The sequence below is a fragment of the Eubalaena glacialis genome, chromosome 17, assembly GCF_028564815.1.
Source record: "Eubalaena glacialis isolate mEubGla1 chromosome 17, mEubGla1.1.hap2.+ XY, whole genome shotgun sequence".
Lineage (NCBI taxonomy): Eukaryota > Metazoa > Chordata > Mammalia > Artiodactyla > Balaenidae > Eubalaena > Eubalaena glacialis.
In genome coordinates, this window is record NC_083732.1 from 80,623,675 (window position 1) to 80,641,958 (window position 18,284).

Here is an 18,284-nt window from a genome sequence, read left to right on the forward strand (position 1 = left end):
TAGAATAGTGTCTGCTACACTTTTGGGCTCTAAAGAAACATTGTTGGAAGGAAAGAAGGAAGGGAGGGAGGGAGGAAGGAAGGAGGGGGAAGGGAGGAAGGAAGGAGGAAGGGAGGAGGGGGAAGGGAGGTAGGATTGCGTTTCCTTCATGGTGGGCCTGAGCTCGTTGCCCAGAAAGCCGCAGAGCTTTGGCCTTTACCCCTGAAGGTGAATTTTGAAGCCATGCCCCCCAGTTCTCCTCCCCGACAGCTGCACAAGATTCTCATCCCCCACTGGCCACATGAGTGTCCTGAGAGGGAGCAGACGCAGGTGGAGGGCCTCCTCGTGGCCAGCAGAGAAAACAGGGCGGCGCTGCTTCACTGAGCGCCGCTGGCGGGTGGCCTGGGGGCGCCCCCATCAGCTCTATAAAGGCTCCCTGGCCAGAGCCCTAGGGGGCAGCGGCTTCTACCTCTTCATCCCTGGAAGGGCCCAGGAAAATGGCCCTGGCCCTGGCAGTCTTCAGTCTGCTGGGCTCAGCCTGCTTGGTGTCAGCCAACAGCTTTGGTGAGTTGTGAGCCTGAGGCCATGGAGCATGGGGTCAGGAGGGAGCTCTCAGGCCAGCCCCTTGTTAGCCAGGATTTGCCCCAGGGCCTTGGACCCTCTGTGATCTCATTTAATCCTCGGTGTCCCGAGGTCAGTTACTTGCTCTTCCCTTTTCAGATGAAGAGACAGAGGGTCTTGAGAGGGAAACTGGATGGTCCGAGGTCACGGGGTCAGTGATCTGTGGAGAGGAGATGGGAAACGAGATCTTCCTAGTTGGATTCTAGTTCTCCCCACCCCACCCTGTTAGCAAATTTTGGCATTGCCGTTGTTTTTTTTAATTCTCTTAGAGATCTCAAGTACTAGGTTATCCGTGTAGGGTATTTGAGAAATAGTCAGCAGGTAGTGAAAAACACAAATCTACCCGTGGCATGAAATAGACCTAAATTCTAGCTGCGGCTCAGCCACTTAACCTGTGACTTTGGATAAGTCTCAGCTTGCTTCCTCGCTGGGAAAGTAAGCGTTTGTGACTGTGATTTCTGCATAAGCCCCTGCATGTTACACGCATTCTCCATGGAAGATAAGACACATGGGAGTTACTAATGTGTCTTCCCATGCGGGACCAGGACGGCGCTCTGTCTGCAGGGAGTGCCTTGATAAATTCAAGAGCACCTCCTGCATGGTGTTCTGACCTGACCCAGCTGCTCCCTGGGGGAACGTGCAATCCACGGGTTCGTTTTGAATCCTTCTCTTGCCAGCTGTATGATCTTGAACAGACGACGTTCCCTGCCCGAGTCTTAGGGCCACATGGGTAAGGTGGAGATAATGCCTCCCAGGGGATTACGGGAGCTAATGTCATAGTTGGAAAAGTGTGAGTAGCTGCAAAATTGCAAGTTAGAACATACTTGATGATGGTGCTAGAAATAAAACCCGGAAGAGCATCTGTGCCTTTAGGGAGCCCGTCTCTCTTACTGGAATCCAGACCAGCAACTCCTCTCTGATGAGTCACTTCCTTTGTGCAGAGTACCAGGTGGACGCCCAGCCTCTCCGTCCGTGTGAGCAGCAGAGGGAGGGGGCCTTTCTGAAGCGAGCAGACTACGTTCCCCAGTGCGCTGAAGATGGCAGCTTCCAGTAAGGCCTACTCCTGCCGTGTGGACTCAGGGGCCTTGGAGGCCTTAAAGCACGTCTCATTCCTGTCCCCTGTCCACCCTTCCCGCCCTCCCTTTACTCTCCTCCTTGAACGTGAGATGTGGCTACTGTCACCTGGAGGGTGCCTGCCGCTCAGATCCTCAGATTAATCAACACTGAGTCATCTGACCCAGAGTGCCCCAACCCATGCTTCATTCCAACCAGAACCAAAGATGTCCCCTCCTTTCCTGCCAAAACTTTTACCCTAATTAATAAGGGGCACAGGGGTGGGGAGATCAAATGATTGATGCTTTGGCGCCTCTTCTCCTCCCTGCATCCTCTTGATGAGTCAGAGGTGGAGAGAAGCAGGGGCCTCTGGACTTTCAGGTCAGTGGCTGCCTCCAAGCTGTGCTGAGTTCGGCTCTCTGGGCTGCATGACGCTGTCTCCCCACTGGGCTCCTCTCTGAAAGGGGTTTTTGGCTGCCCTAACATGAACTTGGGGCCCGGACTCTCTCCCGGAAGAGTGGAGTGATAACACACAGGAACCCTTTGCATGTGTTTCACTTTCCCCACGCTGTTCCAGCCACGTTTGAACAAGGGGAACTCCGTCTCTAGGACTGTGTTCTGGGAAACATCCCTGAGACATTCGTCACCCCCCACCCCACCTCCATTTTATTCACACGCTTGCTTCGTGCGCCTGACAAAGCTCTTACCTACTCTCGAGAGTGCAAAGGCCAGTGCAAAGGCCGGTCCCTGCTTGGAGCTCTGGGAATTCTGGAGCAGAGGAGTTAGGAGGATGGTTCACCTTTGCCGCCTTATTTAATCGATATATAGCTGTTCCCGTGTCTCTTTCCTGGCCACATGCAGGTTCAAGCCAGCCCTGCTCCTCCTCAGAAGGTTTTGCATACGATGTTCTCTTTACCTGGAACACCTTTTACCTTCTTAGGCCCCTAGTATAACACCTGTTCGCCCCTCCACCTCAGTTTAGCCATCACTTCCCCTTGGAGACCCACAGAGCGCTTCCTGAGTAACCGTAACCCAGGCCACTGTCTGTCCACTCCTGGTCCACGTAAGGAACACCTTTACCCCCTGCAGCCTCCATGGGACAGGAGCGTGGACACCAGGGTGGCCTTTGCTACAGGGCTGGCAGACTGGCCAGGTGGAGAATGAATGTGCGGGGCTGTCACAGGTGTCAGCGCTTTCCATTTCTCTAGTCACCTGCCCTGCTCCACACCAGTCTCTTCCTAGTTTAAATGAATTAAAGCTTGGAGGGATGGAAAGGAAGAAGAAAGGTACCTGACTGTGTCTCCTGCCCTCAGGACTGTCCAGTGCGGGAAGGATGGCGGCTCCTGCTGGTGTGTGGACGCCGACGGCAGGGAAGTGCCCGGCAGCCGGCAGCCTGGGCGGCCTGCGGCCTGTAAGTTGGCAGGGGGGAACCGCTGGGGACAACTCACATCCTGGATAGAGCACTAGGCTTGGGTGTGTCAAGGGTGAGTCTCCCCATGGGCTGCTGGATCTTCCCCTTTGAATTCGACCCTATCTCCTACAGGACTGCTGTGAAAATCAACGAGACAATCAAGTCATTTGTTTAGCTAATCGCCTCTGAATTCCCCCATGTGCCAGGCTCGGTGCCTGGTGCTAAGGAAGCAACAGGGAACAGACATCAAAGGTCTCTGACACCAGAAAGTGGCTACATGCACAGGAAGTGTTCTTTCACCTGGGGTGTTTCTAAAATTTGAGACTGAGGTGAAAACTTCCCTGTTAAAATAATTGTTACGATGAGTAGTCAAAGCCCAGTCCCCATTTAAAGCATGTCACAGTTCAGCCTGAAACAAAGGTCAGTTTACACTGGTCATCTTAAAATTGTGAAACTGAGCCTGGAACCACTTATCCTTTAATGGAGCAAAGCTCTGTTTTGGGCACTGGTTTTGGGGGCCAGCATGCTGCTGGGTCCTATGCTCTCACTGAGTTCTTGTTCCTTGTCTGTAACACGAATATAGTATCTGCTATAGGATCAACTGTGATGGTTGTGAGGATTTAAAATGCACATAAGACACCCGGACCACAGTAGGTATTCAATAGGAGCAGTAATCACTAATGTCACTAGTCCTCACGCACCTGAAGAAGGCAGTTGTATTTTAATTCTATAGATAACGTGAGTGGGGCACAGAGAGGTGACGGACTTCCCCAAGGTCACACAGCAAGTGTGCGGGGAAAGTTGAATTCAGACAAGCTGTCAACAGCCAGCCGGTACTCCATTCACACTGCACCTCTGCAGTGCCAGGGCTGTGGGGTGCCCCGGGGACCCATGGGACACGATGAAATCTGCCCTTCCAAGCTCGGTCCGCAGGATGTCAGAAGAAATCCTGGCATATAGAGTTGGGCAGTTGGAACGCTGGTCCTGAGGCTGTTGCCAGCTCATCGAGCACCCATGGGCTGTGGGAAGGACCGCCCTGCCCTGCCTTCCCGCCTCTGGGGAGGGAGCGTGGTCCGCCTGGGCTACGACCCCTAAGTCGCCCCTGCCGTCCTGCTCTGACGCTGCTCTTTGCTGCCACAGGTCTGTCGTTCTGCCAGCTGCAGAAGCAGCAGGTCTTGCTGAGCAGCTACGTCAACAGCACGGCCACATCCTACCTCCCTCGGTGTCAGGATCCGGGGGATTACGAGCCCGTGCAGTGCGACCTGCGACGCGAGCAGTGCTGGTGTGTGGACCCGGAAGGGATGGAGGTGTACGGAACCCGCCAGCGGGGGAGGCCGACACGATGTAAGTCCCGCTGGCACCAGCACCCCATGAGGAGGCAGAGGCTGTGTGCGGCCTCCCATATCGGAACCAAAACGGGGTCAGGGCTCCCCGAGAAAAGGCAGAAGACCTGGCCCTCAGCACAGAGAAGGAAGGGAGTTTAGGAAGGTTTTATCCCTTCTGATAGTTCCATGTGGTGGACAGCAACAGTCACCGGCTGATCATTAGAAGAGTAAGTAGGATTTCGAGGAGCATCTCCTGTCCCAGGCCTTAGTCCCTGTTTGGGATGCTGTCACGAGTGTAGTATGAACCCATGCACCTAGACTGCAGAAGCGTACACACCTCCTTGTATGGAAGAATTAAAAATTGTTTTCTTGGAAATGTTTAGGTCCAGGGAGCTGTGAGATAAGAAACCGCCGTCTCCTCCATGGGGTGGGGGACAAGTCCCCGCCCCAGTGTACTCCAGATGGAGCCTTCATGTCTGTGCAGTGCAAGTTCGTCAACACCACGGACATGATGATCTTCGACCTGGTCCACAGCTACAGCAGGTAAGGGCTGCCGGACCCCTGAGTGTACTCATCACGGGCCATCCCTGCCCATCTCCTGCCAAAGTTCCTGCTCACTTTGGGACTGTACGCTGGGGCGCGCGCGCGCTCGCGCGCGTGTGTGTGTGAGACACGCAGCCCGTGGGATCGGAGCGAGGCCTCACGCTTGTTTGCTGTGACGGACATCTGAAGGGCTACAGCATTCCCCACAAAGCAGGCTGGCAATAGCCATTCAGATTAAAAATAGGCGAACCCTCTGGCCCAGCCAGCCTATGGAGATAAAAACACCAGAATGTGAAGATGTATGTACCAGGATGTCTACTGCATCGTTTTTTATTGTAGCCCAAAACTGGGAACAAAGTGACTGACAACCCAAGGTGGATGGCTGGATAAATGTGTACCTGCCGTAAATATTTCTGCAGCCCTTAAAAAAAATGCAAATCAACTATTCCAGTTGATTCGGAGAGGATTCTGCAGCACATTAAGATAACATGATACACAAGGTACAGATAATATAAGAGGATTTAATTTTTAGAAAACAAACAAGCAGACAGGTCCCTTCATGTGCATATATGATTATATATTATATTCATATTATGTGATCATGCTTGTGTCCATATAGGATTAGGTGAGCGCAGAGAAAAATATGAATAAGCACATACTGTGTGGTTATCACAGCCACCTTGAGGGTCAGGTTGCTGTGGAGAAGGGAACCAGCAGAAAAGGAAAAAAGATGGCTCCGTAAAAAACGTGGACTGTTTTTATGCATTTTTATAAATTGCATGTATGTTTGCACCTATCAACGAGTTTAAAGATTTAAATAACAAATATAAAAAGGGAGATGCATCATAGATCTTGGCCCAAATAACTGGATAGCTTCTGGTTATTCAAGATGGCTACTTTATTACTGTAAAGGGCACGCACAGACTTCAGATACAATTGAAACATTCTGAGTGAAAATAAATAAGAATATTAGTCTGTGAATACTGATAGGAATTCTCTTGGAGAACCTGAGCCTTTATGTGGCTGGCTTTCAAAACAGCAAGTTTCTTTCCCTATGAGAGAGAGGGATGTGCTGGGAGGGGTCACAGATAAAAGCCTGTGACCAAGAACTGTCCCAGAGTTAAGTCTCTTTTGAGCTGCATAGTGTTTTAAAAACTGGGGGATTTTAAGTAGAATCCTGTGAAATTTCCATTTGTGTAGGTAAAAATAGTTGAACATCAGCAATTTTATGTGTTCCGCATAATACACAAAATTCTGAATTCCTGATTCTGAAGAACAAGGGTGAGGGCTACATGCATTGTCGCATGGCACCAAGAAGCTCGTTCTCTTTGGACTGAGCGCGCACCCCCCGCTGCTCTGGGTCTCTCCGTGTCCTGCTGCCACACACCTCCTGCTCCATTTGTTTGCATTACCCGCCTGGCCCCATAGCATTTGCCCTGTGACCCTCATTCTGACTCTGTCACTGCTGGCAAAGTGACCTGGTCACTTACTTCTCTGAGCCTTAGTGTCCCCATCTGTAAGGACAACACCGGCTCATTAGGCCATGGTGAAGATGTGCTGAGCCCTTGTCTATAAAACCACTGTGAAAATTGTAAATTATTATGCACCTGTAAGGAATCCTTACAGATTCCTTACAGATCACCAGCTTCAGCAAATGTAGGTTACATTCAGCAAATGTAGGTTACATTCCCCTCCCCGCCCCACAAGGCCTGCCCGTGTGCACATAGGAATCTCCAAACAGCCTGATTTACTGATGCTCATTGATGCAAACCAATGTGTGCTCAGTTCAAGTTCAACTGGATGTTCACTATATACAGGGAATTTGAGATCCTTTCATTTACTTCAATATTTACAAAAATAATTGGAATTGATGGTCTCTGGCACACAGTGGGGAATCTGAAGCACAGAAGCTAAGGACCCTAGCCTGGGAAGCACAATTGGTGGGTTCCAGAGCTGTCTGTCTCCTTTTACCATCCCACAAAACCTCAGTTCATCTCTGTTCCCCACAGCATAGAGCACAGAGCCTTGCATACAGTAGACCTACAGTCATCAAAGAACTTCTTGCAGGTGCCAGCTTGAGGCACAATGCATAGCTGCTTCCACCAGAGGGCAGTGGAGTTAAAGGCAAACATTCAGGACTAAGCATCTATTGTTACGGAACAAAAAAAGTTTACCCTTGAAATGGGAGCCTTTCTTTCATGTAAGCAAGCATGTCTCTGAGCGAATTCTGATTTAAGAAGGTCATGGGAAGGGTCAGATGGCTGGTTACTGGAAGCCCAGCCATATTCAGGAATTTTCTGATAAGCAGACCTGGGCAGTGCCAGCCCCAGTGACTCCACTGGGGCAAAGTGTCAGGAGCCATGGAGGCTACGTGGAGAGTCTAGATGTAACACCTAGGGTCGCCAGTTGAAAAAATACCGGATGGCCAGTGATATTTGAATTTCAGATAAGCAAGGAGTAATTTTTTAGTTTCAGTACGTCCCCAATACTGCATCAAGAATTTTAAGCCTGAGTGGGAGTTGGGTATATCTTATTAACCATCAGACTTGGAGTTTGAAAAGAATGGACTGGGGTCGGGGAAGAGCAGAATGGGTGCCTGGGGGTGACTCTACAAGTTCGGAGGCTACCGTACTAGTCCAGGTGAGAGGTGCTGTCGACTTGGACCAGAGCAGGTGATGGAGAGGACCGTGGTGAGACGGAGCGGGATTGGACAAATGTTGACTTGGTGGACACCATGGAGCTTGGTGAAGGAACAGACATGGGAGGCGAGGGAGAGGAGAAGTTAAGGAGGACTCCAAGGTCTGGTTTCTGGATGGATGGTACAGGAAGAGTCTGGAAAGGAAAAGTCACAAATTTGCTTTTGGAATATTGAATCTGAGGCGATTTCTATGGGAAATTCACATGGAGAAGTGGCAGAAGGCAGTTGACCTATTTCCATGGGGCCACAGGGAGCCTGGAAGCCTCATTTGCCAACCTGTTTGTTGTGGGTTCTTGATGTGCTGGGTGATGATTTACACTTGAACTTGGCCACAGCATTTGCCCATTTAAGGCAGGTCCTTTTGCCTCTTGAAAAAGGCGGCTGTTAACTACACCTGTTTGGCCGGTGACCAAAAAAACATGTCATGATGGGGTGACATGATGGAGTGAGCTTTGCTGGTCCTTCCGACCCTTCCCCCATCTTTCTCATCCCCCTTACCTAACCACTAACTAGGGAAGCGTATTCTGGCTAAGCAGATTGTAGTAAAGGGCTTAAGAGCCGATGCCATTATCAAGGCTTTAGTGACCCGAATTAAATTCAGTCAGTCGGTTTCTTTATCAGCTCTTGTCCTTAGTGACTGAGCTCATTCACACTTCTTCAAATGCCTTGGCAACCCATGCTATACAGGTGATCCAGGGAGAAGGAGCAGATGCGTCATAACATGTGGTAAAGGGGCCTCGTTACCTGCACGTGTGAGCGACTGTGTGTGGAGACATCCTCATGACTCATCACCTGTTACCCTCACAGGACCCTCTGCAGTGTCTGCAGTGCCCCAGGCATTGTGGGAGTCACAGCGCTTGACTTTGAGGAGGGCTCTGCTAGTCTTCATCAATGGCGAGATGTCTGGAGGGGCTGTCCGGGAGAGGGTTGGAGCATCTGACTGAGTAGGGGGTGTTGGCTCCCTGGGTCCAGGGGCACGAATCCTACACTGCAGGTGGGCAGGAGCGGACACCTGGCAGGGGCTGACATTCTGTATTGCACGGAGCCTCATTTGTGATTTCTCTAACTCTATGTTGGCCACAATCTGAACATAAAAGCAGAAACACCATCATTTTCCCCTCCACTACAATTTTCCTTCTTGAGGACTCTTTTATTATCATCCTGATAAAATCCAAAGAAAGGGAAGCATCCTTTTCCATTAGTTGAAGGTTGAGGTGGGTCTCTGGGTTGAATTGGTGGAATGTGGGACTGGAGTGATTTAAACTTCCCGTGTCTCATGCTGGAATGGGCTTCAGGACTCCGGGCCAGCTGAGTGACCCAGCACTGTCTATTAGATGCCAGGAAAAGCTCAGTGTCCGACCTAGAAAGAAGAGTGTCAAAACGGAGGACTGGCTCTCAAGATATGGGGCAGGAACTGGGTGCAGCCAAACACACTGCGTAACACCATTAGCAGAGATCACGTGGTGGTGAAGCCCTGGATTTGAACCCCAGTTGCCACCACTGGTTCAAGACCCATGGCCAATATACCTCACTTTTTTAACCTCTAAAATGGGTATGAAAAAAATACCACCTGCCTTTTAGGAGGGTTAAATGAATTAAATGAGTCAACATATATTAAACATTTTGCAGGTTGTCTTCAACAAATTAGTGTTCAATAAATGGAAGTGATTATGCTACTATTATTAGCACTTTTGTAATTGAATTGTCCCAGGTTCCAATGAATGAACTTTTGTCATATACCTCCTGTCAGTGGGAGCAACTGGGCCAAGTGAGTTTTTAGTTTCTTTTATTCAACTCACTTAGTGTAACATTCTTTTTAATTTAACTCACATACACACAGTCGTAGACCAACAACATGGAAAAAAATCCATAATTCTGCAGTGCGTTCATAGGTCTTGTTTTGTGCATTCATTTCCATTCAAATTAACTAATACTCGTGCACCCTGTGTTCAGGCTCTGAGCAGTTCCTGCAAATATATTCCCTTCCAATACTGGTTCATTTGCATAGGAGCAATTGTAGTGTATGTACATGCCATTTTGTATTCTACCCTTTTTACATAATATTATACATGCATTCGTTTAGGGGGTTTACTATAATTTACTTTTAATTTTCATATCTTTGGACATTAAGGTTGTTTTCAACATTTTGCTAGAATATATTACACAGCAATAGACCTATCTGTGCAGAGAGCTGCTTTTCTGCTAACTTATTGGTTGGGGATATGTTTCCAGATGTAGGTAGAAACATACTATACTTGGTTTCATAGACTTGCTATATAGGGCATAAAATAAGTCTCTCAGTGTTGCATAAAGATGAACAAATCCTCTCTGGTTGCTGTGTCATTGCATGTGGGAAGAACTCCTGATACAGCTTTACGTCACTCACCTGGGCTTCATATTACTTCCAGGATGGGGAGCCCAGCCAATTAGCTCCCTTTAGCAATTGCCGGGTCAGGCAGGATTCAGGCATCCTTTTCCTCAATTTATGGCAAGGGATGTATAGTCCTTGTTAGTGATGTCACATTGATTTGGTGTTTTTTTCAACTATGGGACTGGGAAATGGCCTACATAAGAATTTCCTATCGTGGAATTTGGCTTCTTTTCAAGCTCTTGAAAAGTTGTAAAGGGATCTGAAGTCGTCTGATCTCCCCAAATGAGATCATCTACAATGTGTACCATATGTCTGTAAAGCACACTTGGCCCTTAGTCTCTAGGGTTATATTCTAGTAAAGGAACTTGTTAATGCAATGCTCATTAACTGTTTTCTGCCTGGTCCTATGAGACACATGCTTGGGCATAAATTGGTCAAATGCCACGAGTGAGAAAAACGCTAATTAGTAGATGACAGCCAAGCACAGCTTTATTTTCACAGGTCCAGCCTCGCTCTGGCCAAGGACAACCAATTTAGAAAAAAAAAATACATTTACTGCAGGAAGCCTGGAGCAAATGGCATGAAATAAAGAAGCAGACATTTCTTTTCCCCAGATGAAATGAGGCCACGTTAATTTATTTCTACAGGAAGAGCTCATGATGACTTGCTTTTTATGAAATGGTGATCGTGAATCCCACTGTCTCTTAGGTTCCCAGATGCATTTGTGACCTTCAGTTCCTTTCGCAGAAGGTTTCCGGAGGTGTCTGGGTATTGTCACTGTGTGGACAGCCAAGGGCGGGAACTGGCTGAGACAGGTAAGCGCATTCGCCAGACCCGAGAGCCTAAATGTCACTCCCTGTAAACCAGAAATAGCGGCTGGGCTGCCCTGGATATGGAGGCGGGCGTGGCCCTCGCAGACTTTCAAGGGCGGCCCTTTAAACACAGCTGCTGCTGGTCCACGCGGCGCCTTTGCACACCCTGGAAAGAGGTGCCCGGCCCCCGCCCCGCCCCGCCCCTGCGCAGACGCAGCTCCAAGCTTGGCAGGTAGAGCTCGGGATGGACTGCAATCTCTCACTCTCTCAGCTGTGCTCCCCTGTGCTGTGAACAAACTGTGCAGCCATACACAGCCGCCCTGACTTTGAAAACCATTAAAGCCCTGTTCAGACCCAAAGCACAATGATGCCAGTGGAGGCTCTGGCCTCTTCATATCTGTTTACACGGCGAGGTCAGGGCCTCCTGTCTGAATGAACCCATCCCTCCAAACGCTTGCTGTCTTGGCTCAGGTTTGGAGCTGCTACTCGATGAGATTTACGACACCGTTTTTGCTGGCCTGGACCTTGCTTCCACCTTCACTGAGACCACCCTGTACCGAATACTGCAGAGACGGTTCCTAGCAGTGCAGCTAGTCACCTCTGGCAGATTCCGATGTGAGTACTAAGCCCACGGCAGATGTGTGTGTTTCCGCTAGGAGAAAACCACTCGGGTTTCAAGTCTCCGTGGCTGTCCCAGCAAACTGGGTGCGGGGATTGAACCAATCTCACCAGCGTCCAGAACGCATGCTGTAAACACACCAACTGTCCTTTCCTTTACCACGCGGATCTCTCGTAGGCCCCACGAAATGTGAAGTGGAGCGGTTTACAGCCACCAGCTTCGGTCACCCCTGCGCTCCGAGCTGCCGCCCAGATGGGGAGTACCAGGCGGTGCAGTGCCAGAGGGACGGGCCGTGCTGGTGTGTGGACGCCCAGGGACGGGAGATCCAGGGGACGCGGCGTCAAGGGGAGCCTCCGTCCTGTGGTGGGTGTCCTCTCCAGGCCTCCCCTCTTGTTTTCATCAGGCCGTGTGACTTTAAGTGTCTCTCCAGACGGACCTCTTCATGACCCATTAATTCCACTGCCTCCTGAGGGTGCCCCCACGGGCCCTTCAGGTTCAACATGATGCAAACCCGTTTATCATCATTAATTTCCAACACATTTCTCGTCCTGCGTCAGGCATGGTTGCTTCCTCAGGGAGCTCAGAGAATAGTAGAAGAAGAATTAAGTGTACACGTGCCATGAGAGAAGTGTGTGCTGATAGCTGAAGGAGCACAGAGCAGAACCGGGTCAATCCTATCTCGCAGCATGTATGGCAAGGAAACATCCAGGAAGGCTTCATGGAAGAGGTGACACTTGATGAGTGTCTTCTAAAATAAAGATGTTTCCTGAAGGAGGAAAATAACGAGAGGTGTTCTCTCTACAAAGAGCAGGAGAAACAAAATTATAAGGACATAAATACGAAAGGGTCCCGACTTATGATGGTTTGACTTACAATTTTTTGACTTTACAATGGTGCGAAAATGATACACATTCAGTAGAAGCAGTGCTTTGAATCTGGATCATTTCCCGGCCTAGAGATATGCGGTATGAAACTTTCTCGTGATGCTGGGCAGCGTCAGCGAGCCGCAGCTCCCCATCGATTGTAACCAATACACTTATGACCATTCGGTACCCAGACAGCTATGCTGTCTTTCCCTTTCAGTACAGTAGTCAATAAATTACATGAGGGAATTCCCTGGCCGTCTAGTGGTAAGGACTCGGCACTTTCACTGCCGGGGCCCATGTTCAAATCCTGGACGGGGAACCAAGATCCTGCAAGCGTCGCGGTGAGGCCAAAAAAACCAAATACTTACATGAGATATTCAGCACTTTATTATAAAATGGGCTTCGTGTTAAGATGATTTTACCCAACTGTACGCTAATGTTAGTGTTCTGAGCACATTTAAGGTAGGCGAGGCTAAGCAACAATGTTGGGTGTTCAATGCGTTTTCGACTTCATGATATTTTCAGCTTACGATGGGTTTATCAGGATGTCACCCCACCACCGTCGAGGAAGATCTGTAATAGGCGTTGGTGAGCTAATGAACAGTGAATCCACGAGAAAGATAGAGAAAAAACATGTTGGAGTATGTTTGGGGTGGGGAGCTCTGAAAGGCAGGGGTAGTAAGGTCTTTCATAGCAAAGCAAAGGCTTGGGGGCTTCATCCTGGAGGGTCAGAGGAACTGTTGAGGGTTTTTAAGCTGGAGAGTGCCATGTGGGGTTTGTGTGTAGGAAAGACAGCCCAGGCATTTTGGAGGACAGATTGTACAGGAGCATCAAGCTGCAGGTAGTGGGGCGTTTGAAGGTCATTGCAGTGTCCTGAAGAGAGATAAGGGGCCTGTGTTACTTTCCTGGGGTGGCTGTAACAGATGACCACAAACTGAGTGGCTTAGAACCACAGAAATATATTCTTGCACAGTTCTAAAGGCTAGAAGTCTAAAATCAAGGTGTCAACAGGGCCATGCTCGCTCTCAAGGCTTCAGGGGAGACTCCTTCCTTGCCTCTTCCTGGCTTGTGTTAGTCGCCAACAATCTTTGTGTTTTTAGACAGAAACGTAATTGTTTTATTTTATTTTTAAAAAATTTTTATTGGAGTATAGTTGATTTACAATGCTGTGTTAGTTTCAGGTGTACAGCAAAGTGAATCAGTTATACATATACATATATCCACTCTTTCTTAGATTCTTTTCCCATATAGGCCATTACAGACTATTGAGTAGAGTTCCCTGTGCTATACAGTAGGTCCTTATTAGTTATCTATTTTATATATAGTAGTGTGTATATGTCAATCCCAATCTCCCAATTTATCCCTCCCCACCCTTACCCCCTGGTAACTATAAATTTGTTTTCTACATCTGTGACTCTATTTCTGTTTTGTAAGTAAGTTCATTTGTACCCTTGTTTTAGATTCCACATATAAGCAATATCATATGATATTTGTCTTTCTCTGTCTGACTTACTTCACTCAGTATGATAATCTCTAGGTCCATCCATGCTGCTGAAAATGGCATTGTTTCATTCTTTTTTACGCCAGCAATCTTTGGTGTTCCTTGGCTCGTGACTGCATAACTCCACACTCTGCCTCTGTTGTCACATGGCTGTCTCCCTGTGTGTCTGCCTCTGTGTCTCATCTCCTCTTCTTGTAACGACACTAGTTGTATAGGATTAAGAGCCCGCTTAATCCTATAATTAAGAGCCCTCTAGAGCAGTAGAGCCTACTCCAGTAGGACCCCATCTTAACTCATTACATCTACAATGACCCTGTTTCGAAAGAAGATCACATCTGAGGTTCCAGGAAGGACATGAGTTCTGGGGAGACTATTCAGCCCAGGATGGGAAGCAATACTGAAGTAGAAGCAGCGGGCTGTGGAAGAGGGTGTGGACATGAGACCTGTCACCAGGCATTGCAGTAAGACTCCATTCCAGGGACTTCCCTGGCGGTCCACTGGTTAGGACTTCGCCTTCCAATGCAGGGGGTGTGGGTTCGATCCCTGGTAGGGGAGCTAAGATCCCACATGCCTCGTGGCCAAAAAACCAAAACATAAAACAGAAGCAATATTGTAACAAATTCAATAAAGATGTTAAAAATGGTCCACATCAAAAAAAGAAAATCTTAAAAAAAAAAGACTCCATTCCACCTTGCAGTGAGACCCTGAAAGGTGTTAGCAGTGGAGGGGGAGGAATCCAGGAGCACTTGCAGGCTTCCAATTTAGGTGAGCTGGATGGCCTGGGCAAGATCTGAAACAGTGAAGGAGGAGTACAGTCTTTTTAGAGGCTCAAAATAGACATGTGTTAATGTTCTTTCAGTACTTCCCGGTAAACCATTTGATTTCTCCAACTTAACATTTTGAGTTCTTGGCACAGTATTGGGTACCATCCTATCTGCTAAGTGTGAGGATGTAGAAAAAGAACATTCTGAAGCTCTGCCTTGAGGGTAGTTTTACAATTACACTTTGATTCTGTTAAAACCCAGAGAATATTGTGCCCTCCAATTTCCAGGTGAAAATGGAGAACTGCGGTCTTCCAAATTAAAACCAAAATTACTTCCAAATGCATGGATCTTATATTTTTTTTTTACTTTTTCTCTCTGGTGTATCAGTCCTGTTTCCATGGAAACAAATGCCACATGGAACGAATATCTGAATTTTCTTTTTTTTTTTTTTTTGGCCTTGGTAACTCTACATAACAAATGAATGGACAGGATATGCTCTTAATTTGGAAAGAGAGTAAGCCGAGCCGTGAACTTGATTTCTTCCGTACCTTGCTGTAATATCCATTAGAGGAAGCTGCGGCCTCGTGGACGGATGTGTTATGTGTTCAGATGTTGCCAGTCTTTCTCACTCTCTCTGACCGCAAGTTCCAGCTCTTTCTCTATTGCCTGGTTACAGAGGAAAATTGGCTGACTTCCTTTTTGGCACCCATGTGAACTGAGGGAAAAGAATTATTTGGAAAAGTTGCGGGTGGGTGGGTTGCAAAGGACTTCTAAGGTTTATGGTTTTATGGAGAAAAATGGAGCTTTCTCCCTTCCACCTATGTGACTGAGACAATCAGAGTTTGAATTTAAAATCTTTTCTCTGAATGGGATGACAGTCAACTTAGGATATTCAGATAGAATGACCTGACCACGCATGTATTGAGTTGACTGAGTTAATACTATTTAATTAATAATTTCAAGGAAAGGTCAAGAAGCCTGGGAGAATGTGCTAAGTGTGTTTGCTGAGTGGGCATTATTGTATTATATTATGGGAAATATCATAATTCCTATATACTGTATCAATATGTTGAAACGTAGGAAAATATTTCTAATTATGGGAAATACCAATAGCACTTAAAGTATGGTTCTTTTCCTCAAACAGACTACAAACTAGTTAGCCTAGACGAAATGACCCACAAGGAGAAATTGGAAGCCACACGAAGAGCATATGATGAAGCATTAAAGGCCATTAAGACTTCCAGTAGGAGAATACTGGAAAACAACATTTCATTAAAAGCAAATAGGAATTTGTTGGTACAGTAGTTTCCTAGGGGGGCTGTAAGAAATGACCACAAACTGGGTGGCTTAAAATAACAGACATTTATTCTCTCACAGTCCTGCAGACCAAAAGTCTGAAATCAAGGTGTCAGCAGGGCCGTGCTCCCTCGGAAGGCTCCAGAGTAGACTCCTTCCTTGCCCCTTCCTAGCTTCTGATGTTTGCTGGCAGTCATTGGCATTCATTGGCTTATAGCTGCATCACTCTTGTCTCTGCATCCATCTTCTTGTGCTTTTCTTCCCTGTGTATCTCCTCTGTAACATGGCATTTTTTAAGGACATCAGTCATTGGATTTAGGGCCCACCCTCATCCAGTATGACCTCATCTTAACTAATGACATCTGCAGAGATGCTCATTCCAAGTGAGACCACATTCTGAGGTTCCAGGTGGACTTGAATATTGGGTGAGGCAGGACACCTGGTGGGGAGACATCATTCATGGTGGTGAATGTGTGGTCTGGGTTCCAGAAAGTGAGCTGGTGTCTCTGAGCCTGGCCTGAGGGGGAGGTCACCCTCTAATGAAATCTAGGAGAGAAAGTCAAGTCAACTGGAGTCCTTACTCCCCAAGATGGGGGCCACGGGTTCTGCTCGGGGGAAAGGAAAAAATGTTAATAAAAAGATACAGAGAAGCAAGAGGTATGAATTTGGTCCTTGACTGACTTTTTTCATCTCACTACCAGAAAGATCTGAGGCCTTGTGTCAGGGTTACTGGTGATAGTAAAACCATTTCTCTGTTTGCATCTCTGTTTGCATTTCTCCTGCAGCTGAAGACCAGTCCTGTCCCTCTGAGAGGCGGCGGGCCTTTTCCAGACTCCGCTTTGGGCCCTCGGGCTACTTTAGCCGGCACGACTTGTTCTTGGCGCCCGAGGAAGGACCGGGCTCTCAGAGAGTCACCAGATTTGCCTCATCCTGCCCCTCCTCGATCAAGGAGCTCTTTGTGGATTCTGGGATTCTCCACCCAGTGGTACAAGGGCATGATACACGGTTTGCTGCCCTAGAAAGTCTCCTCAAAGAAGCCATCAGAGGGATTCTTCCCTCCCGAGAGCTGGCCCGTCTCGCCCTGCAGTTCACCACCAGCCCAAAGCGACTCCAGCAAAACCTCTTTGGAGGGAGATTTTTGGAGAATGTCGTCCAGTTTAACTTGTCTGGAGCCCTGGGCCCAAGAGGTACGTTTAATTTCAGTCGCTTTTTCCAGCAACTTGGTCTCCCAGGCTTCCAAAATGGACGGGCACTAGCAGATCCGGCCAAGCCCTTCTCCGTGGGACTGGATTCAAATCCTGCCACAGAAGCCCCTGAAGCCTTGAAGACGGGTGTTGCTATGAATAAGACAGTTGTGGGCAGCTTTGGCTTTGAAATCAACTTACAAGAGAATCAAAATGCCCTGAAATTCCTTTCTTCCCTCCTGGAGCTTCCAGAATTCCTTCTCTTCTTGCAGCATGCTATTTCTGTGCCAGAGGACAAAGCAAAGGATTTAGGTGACGTGATGGAAATGGTGCTTAGCTCCCAGGGCTGTGGGCAGACACCTGGCAGCCTTTTTGTCCCATCATGTACTGCAGAAGGGAGCTACAAGGAGGTCCAGTGCTTTGCTGGAGAGTGCTGGTGCGTGGATGCCCGGGGCCAAGAACTTGCTGGCTCCAGGGTCAGAGGTGGACAACCGAAGTGCCCCACAGAGTGTGAAAAGCAAAGGATGCGCATGCAAAGCCTCTTGGGTAGCCAGCCTGCAGGGTCCAGCCTGTTTGTCCCTTCTTGTACCAGTGAGGGGCACTTCCTCCCCGTCCAGTGCTTCAACTCAGAGTGTTACTGTGTGGACGCCGAGGGTCAGCCTATTCCCGGAACTCGAAGTGAACTTGGAGAACCCAAGCAATGTAAGTCTGTTGGGTATTCAATCTGCAGACTCTGATTCTCCCCTGGGGTCCTGACACAGTGCATTACAGTCGTAGCTAAAGCCCCAACTTCTGTTATGGCAAAATACGCTGGCTGATTTTTTTTTAACTTTTAATTTTATATGGGAGTATAGCTGATTAACAATGTTGTGATAGTTTCAGGTGTTCAGCAAAGTGATTCAGTTATACATATACATGTATCTATTCTTTTTCAAATTCTTTTCCCATTTAGGTTGTTACATCATATTGGGCAGAACTCCCTGTGCTATACAGTAGGTCCTTGTTGTTTATCCATTTTAAATATTATGCTGGCTGATTTAAAAATTGTCCAGAAAAGTCTTGATAGTGTTCACCATTCTAAGGAGTGAATAGGGAGATTTATTTGGCCTTAAGGAACTGCCACATACGTGTCTGCCGTGCTGACAACAGCTGGTCTCAACCGTGTTGGTTTAGTGATGGGGATGTTCTCTTTCTGGATGATATTTACAAATTTAAGGTTGATGGCGTCTCTATGGTTGTAT

At 48.0% G+C, this 18,284-nt stretch overlaps 1 protein-coding gene across 1 annotated transcript in view; it reads left to right on the forward strand.

Moving 5' to 3' along the window:
- The first annotated feature begins 476 nt into the window (after nt 1-476).
- The window catches only part of TG (thyroglobulin), a 246,605-nt gene continuing 228,797 nt past the window's right edge, over nt 477-18,284 (forward strand). The window contains exons 1-9 of the mRNA XM_061171320.1: nt 477-543; nt 1,542-1,650; nt 2,967-3,064; nt 4,205-4,408; nt 4,773-4,932; nt 10,710-10,816; nt 11,285-11,428; nt 11,610-11,795; nt 16,645-17,745. Coding sequence (XP_061027303.1) covers nt 477-543; nt 1,542-1,650; nt 2,967-3,064; nt 4,205-4,408; nt 4,773-4,932; nt 10,710-10,816; nt 11,285-11,428; nt 11,610-11,795; nt 16,645-17,745 — 2,176 coding nt within the window. The remainder of the gene's footprint in view (nt 544-1,541; nt 1,651-2,966; nt 3,065-4,204; nt 4,409-4,772; nt 4,933-10,709; nt 10,817-11,284; nt 11,429-11,609; nt 11,796-16,644; nt 17,746-18,284) is intronic.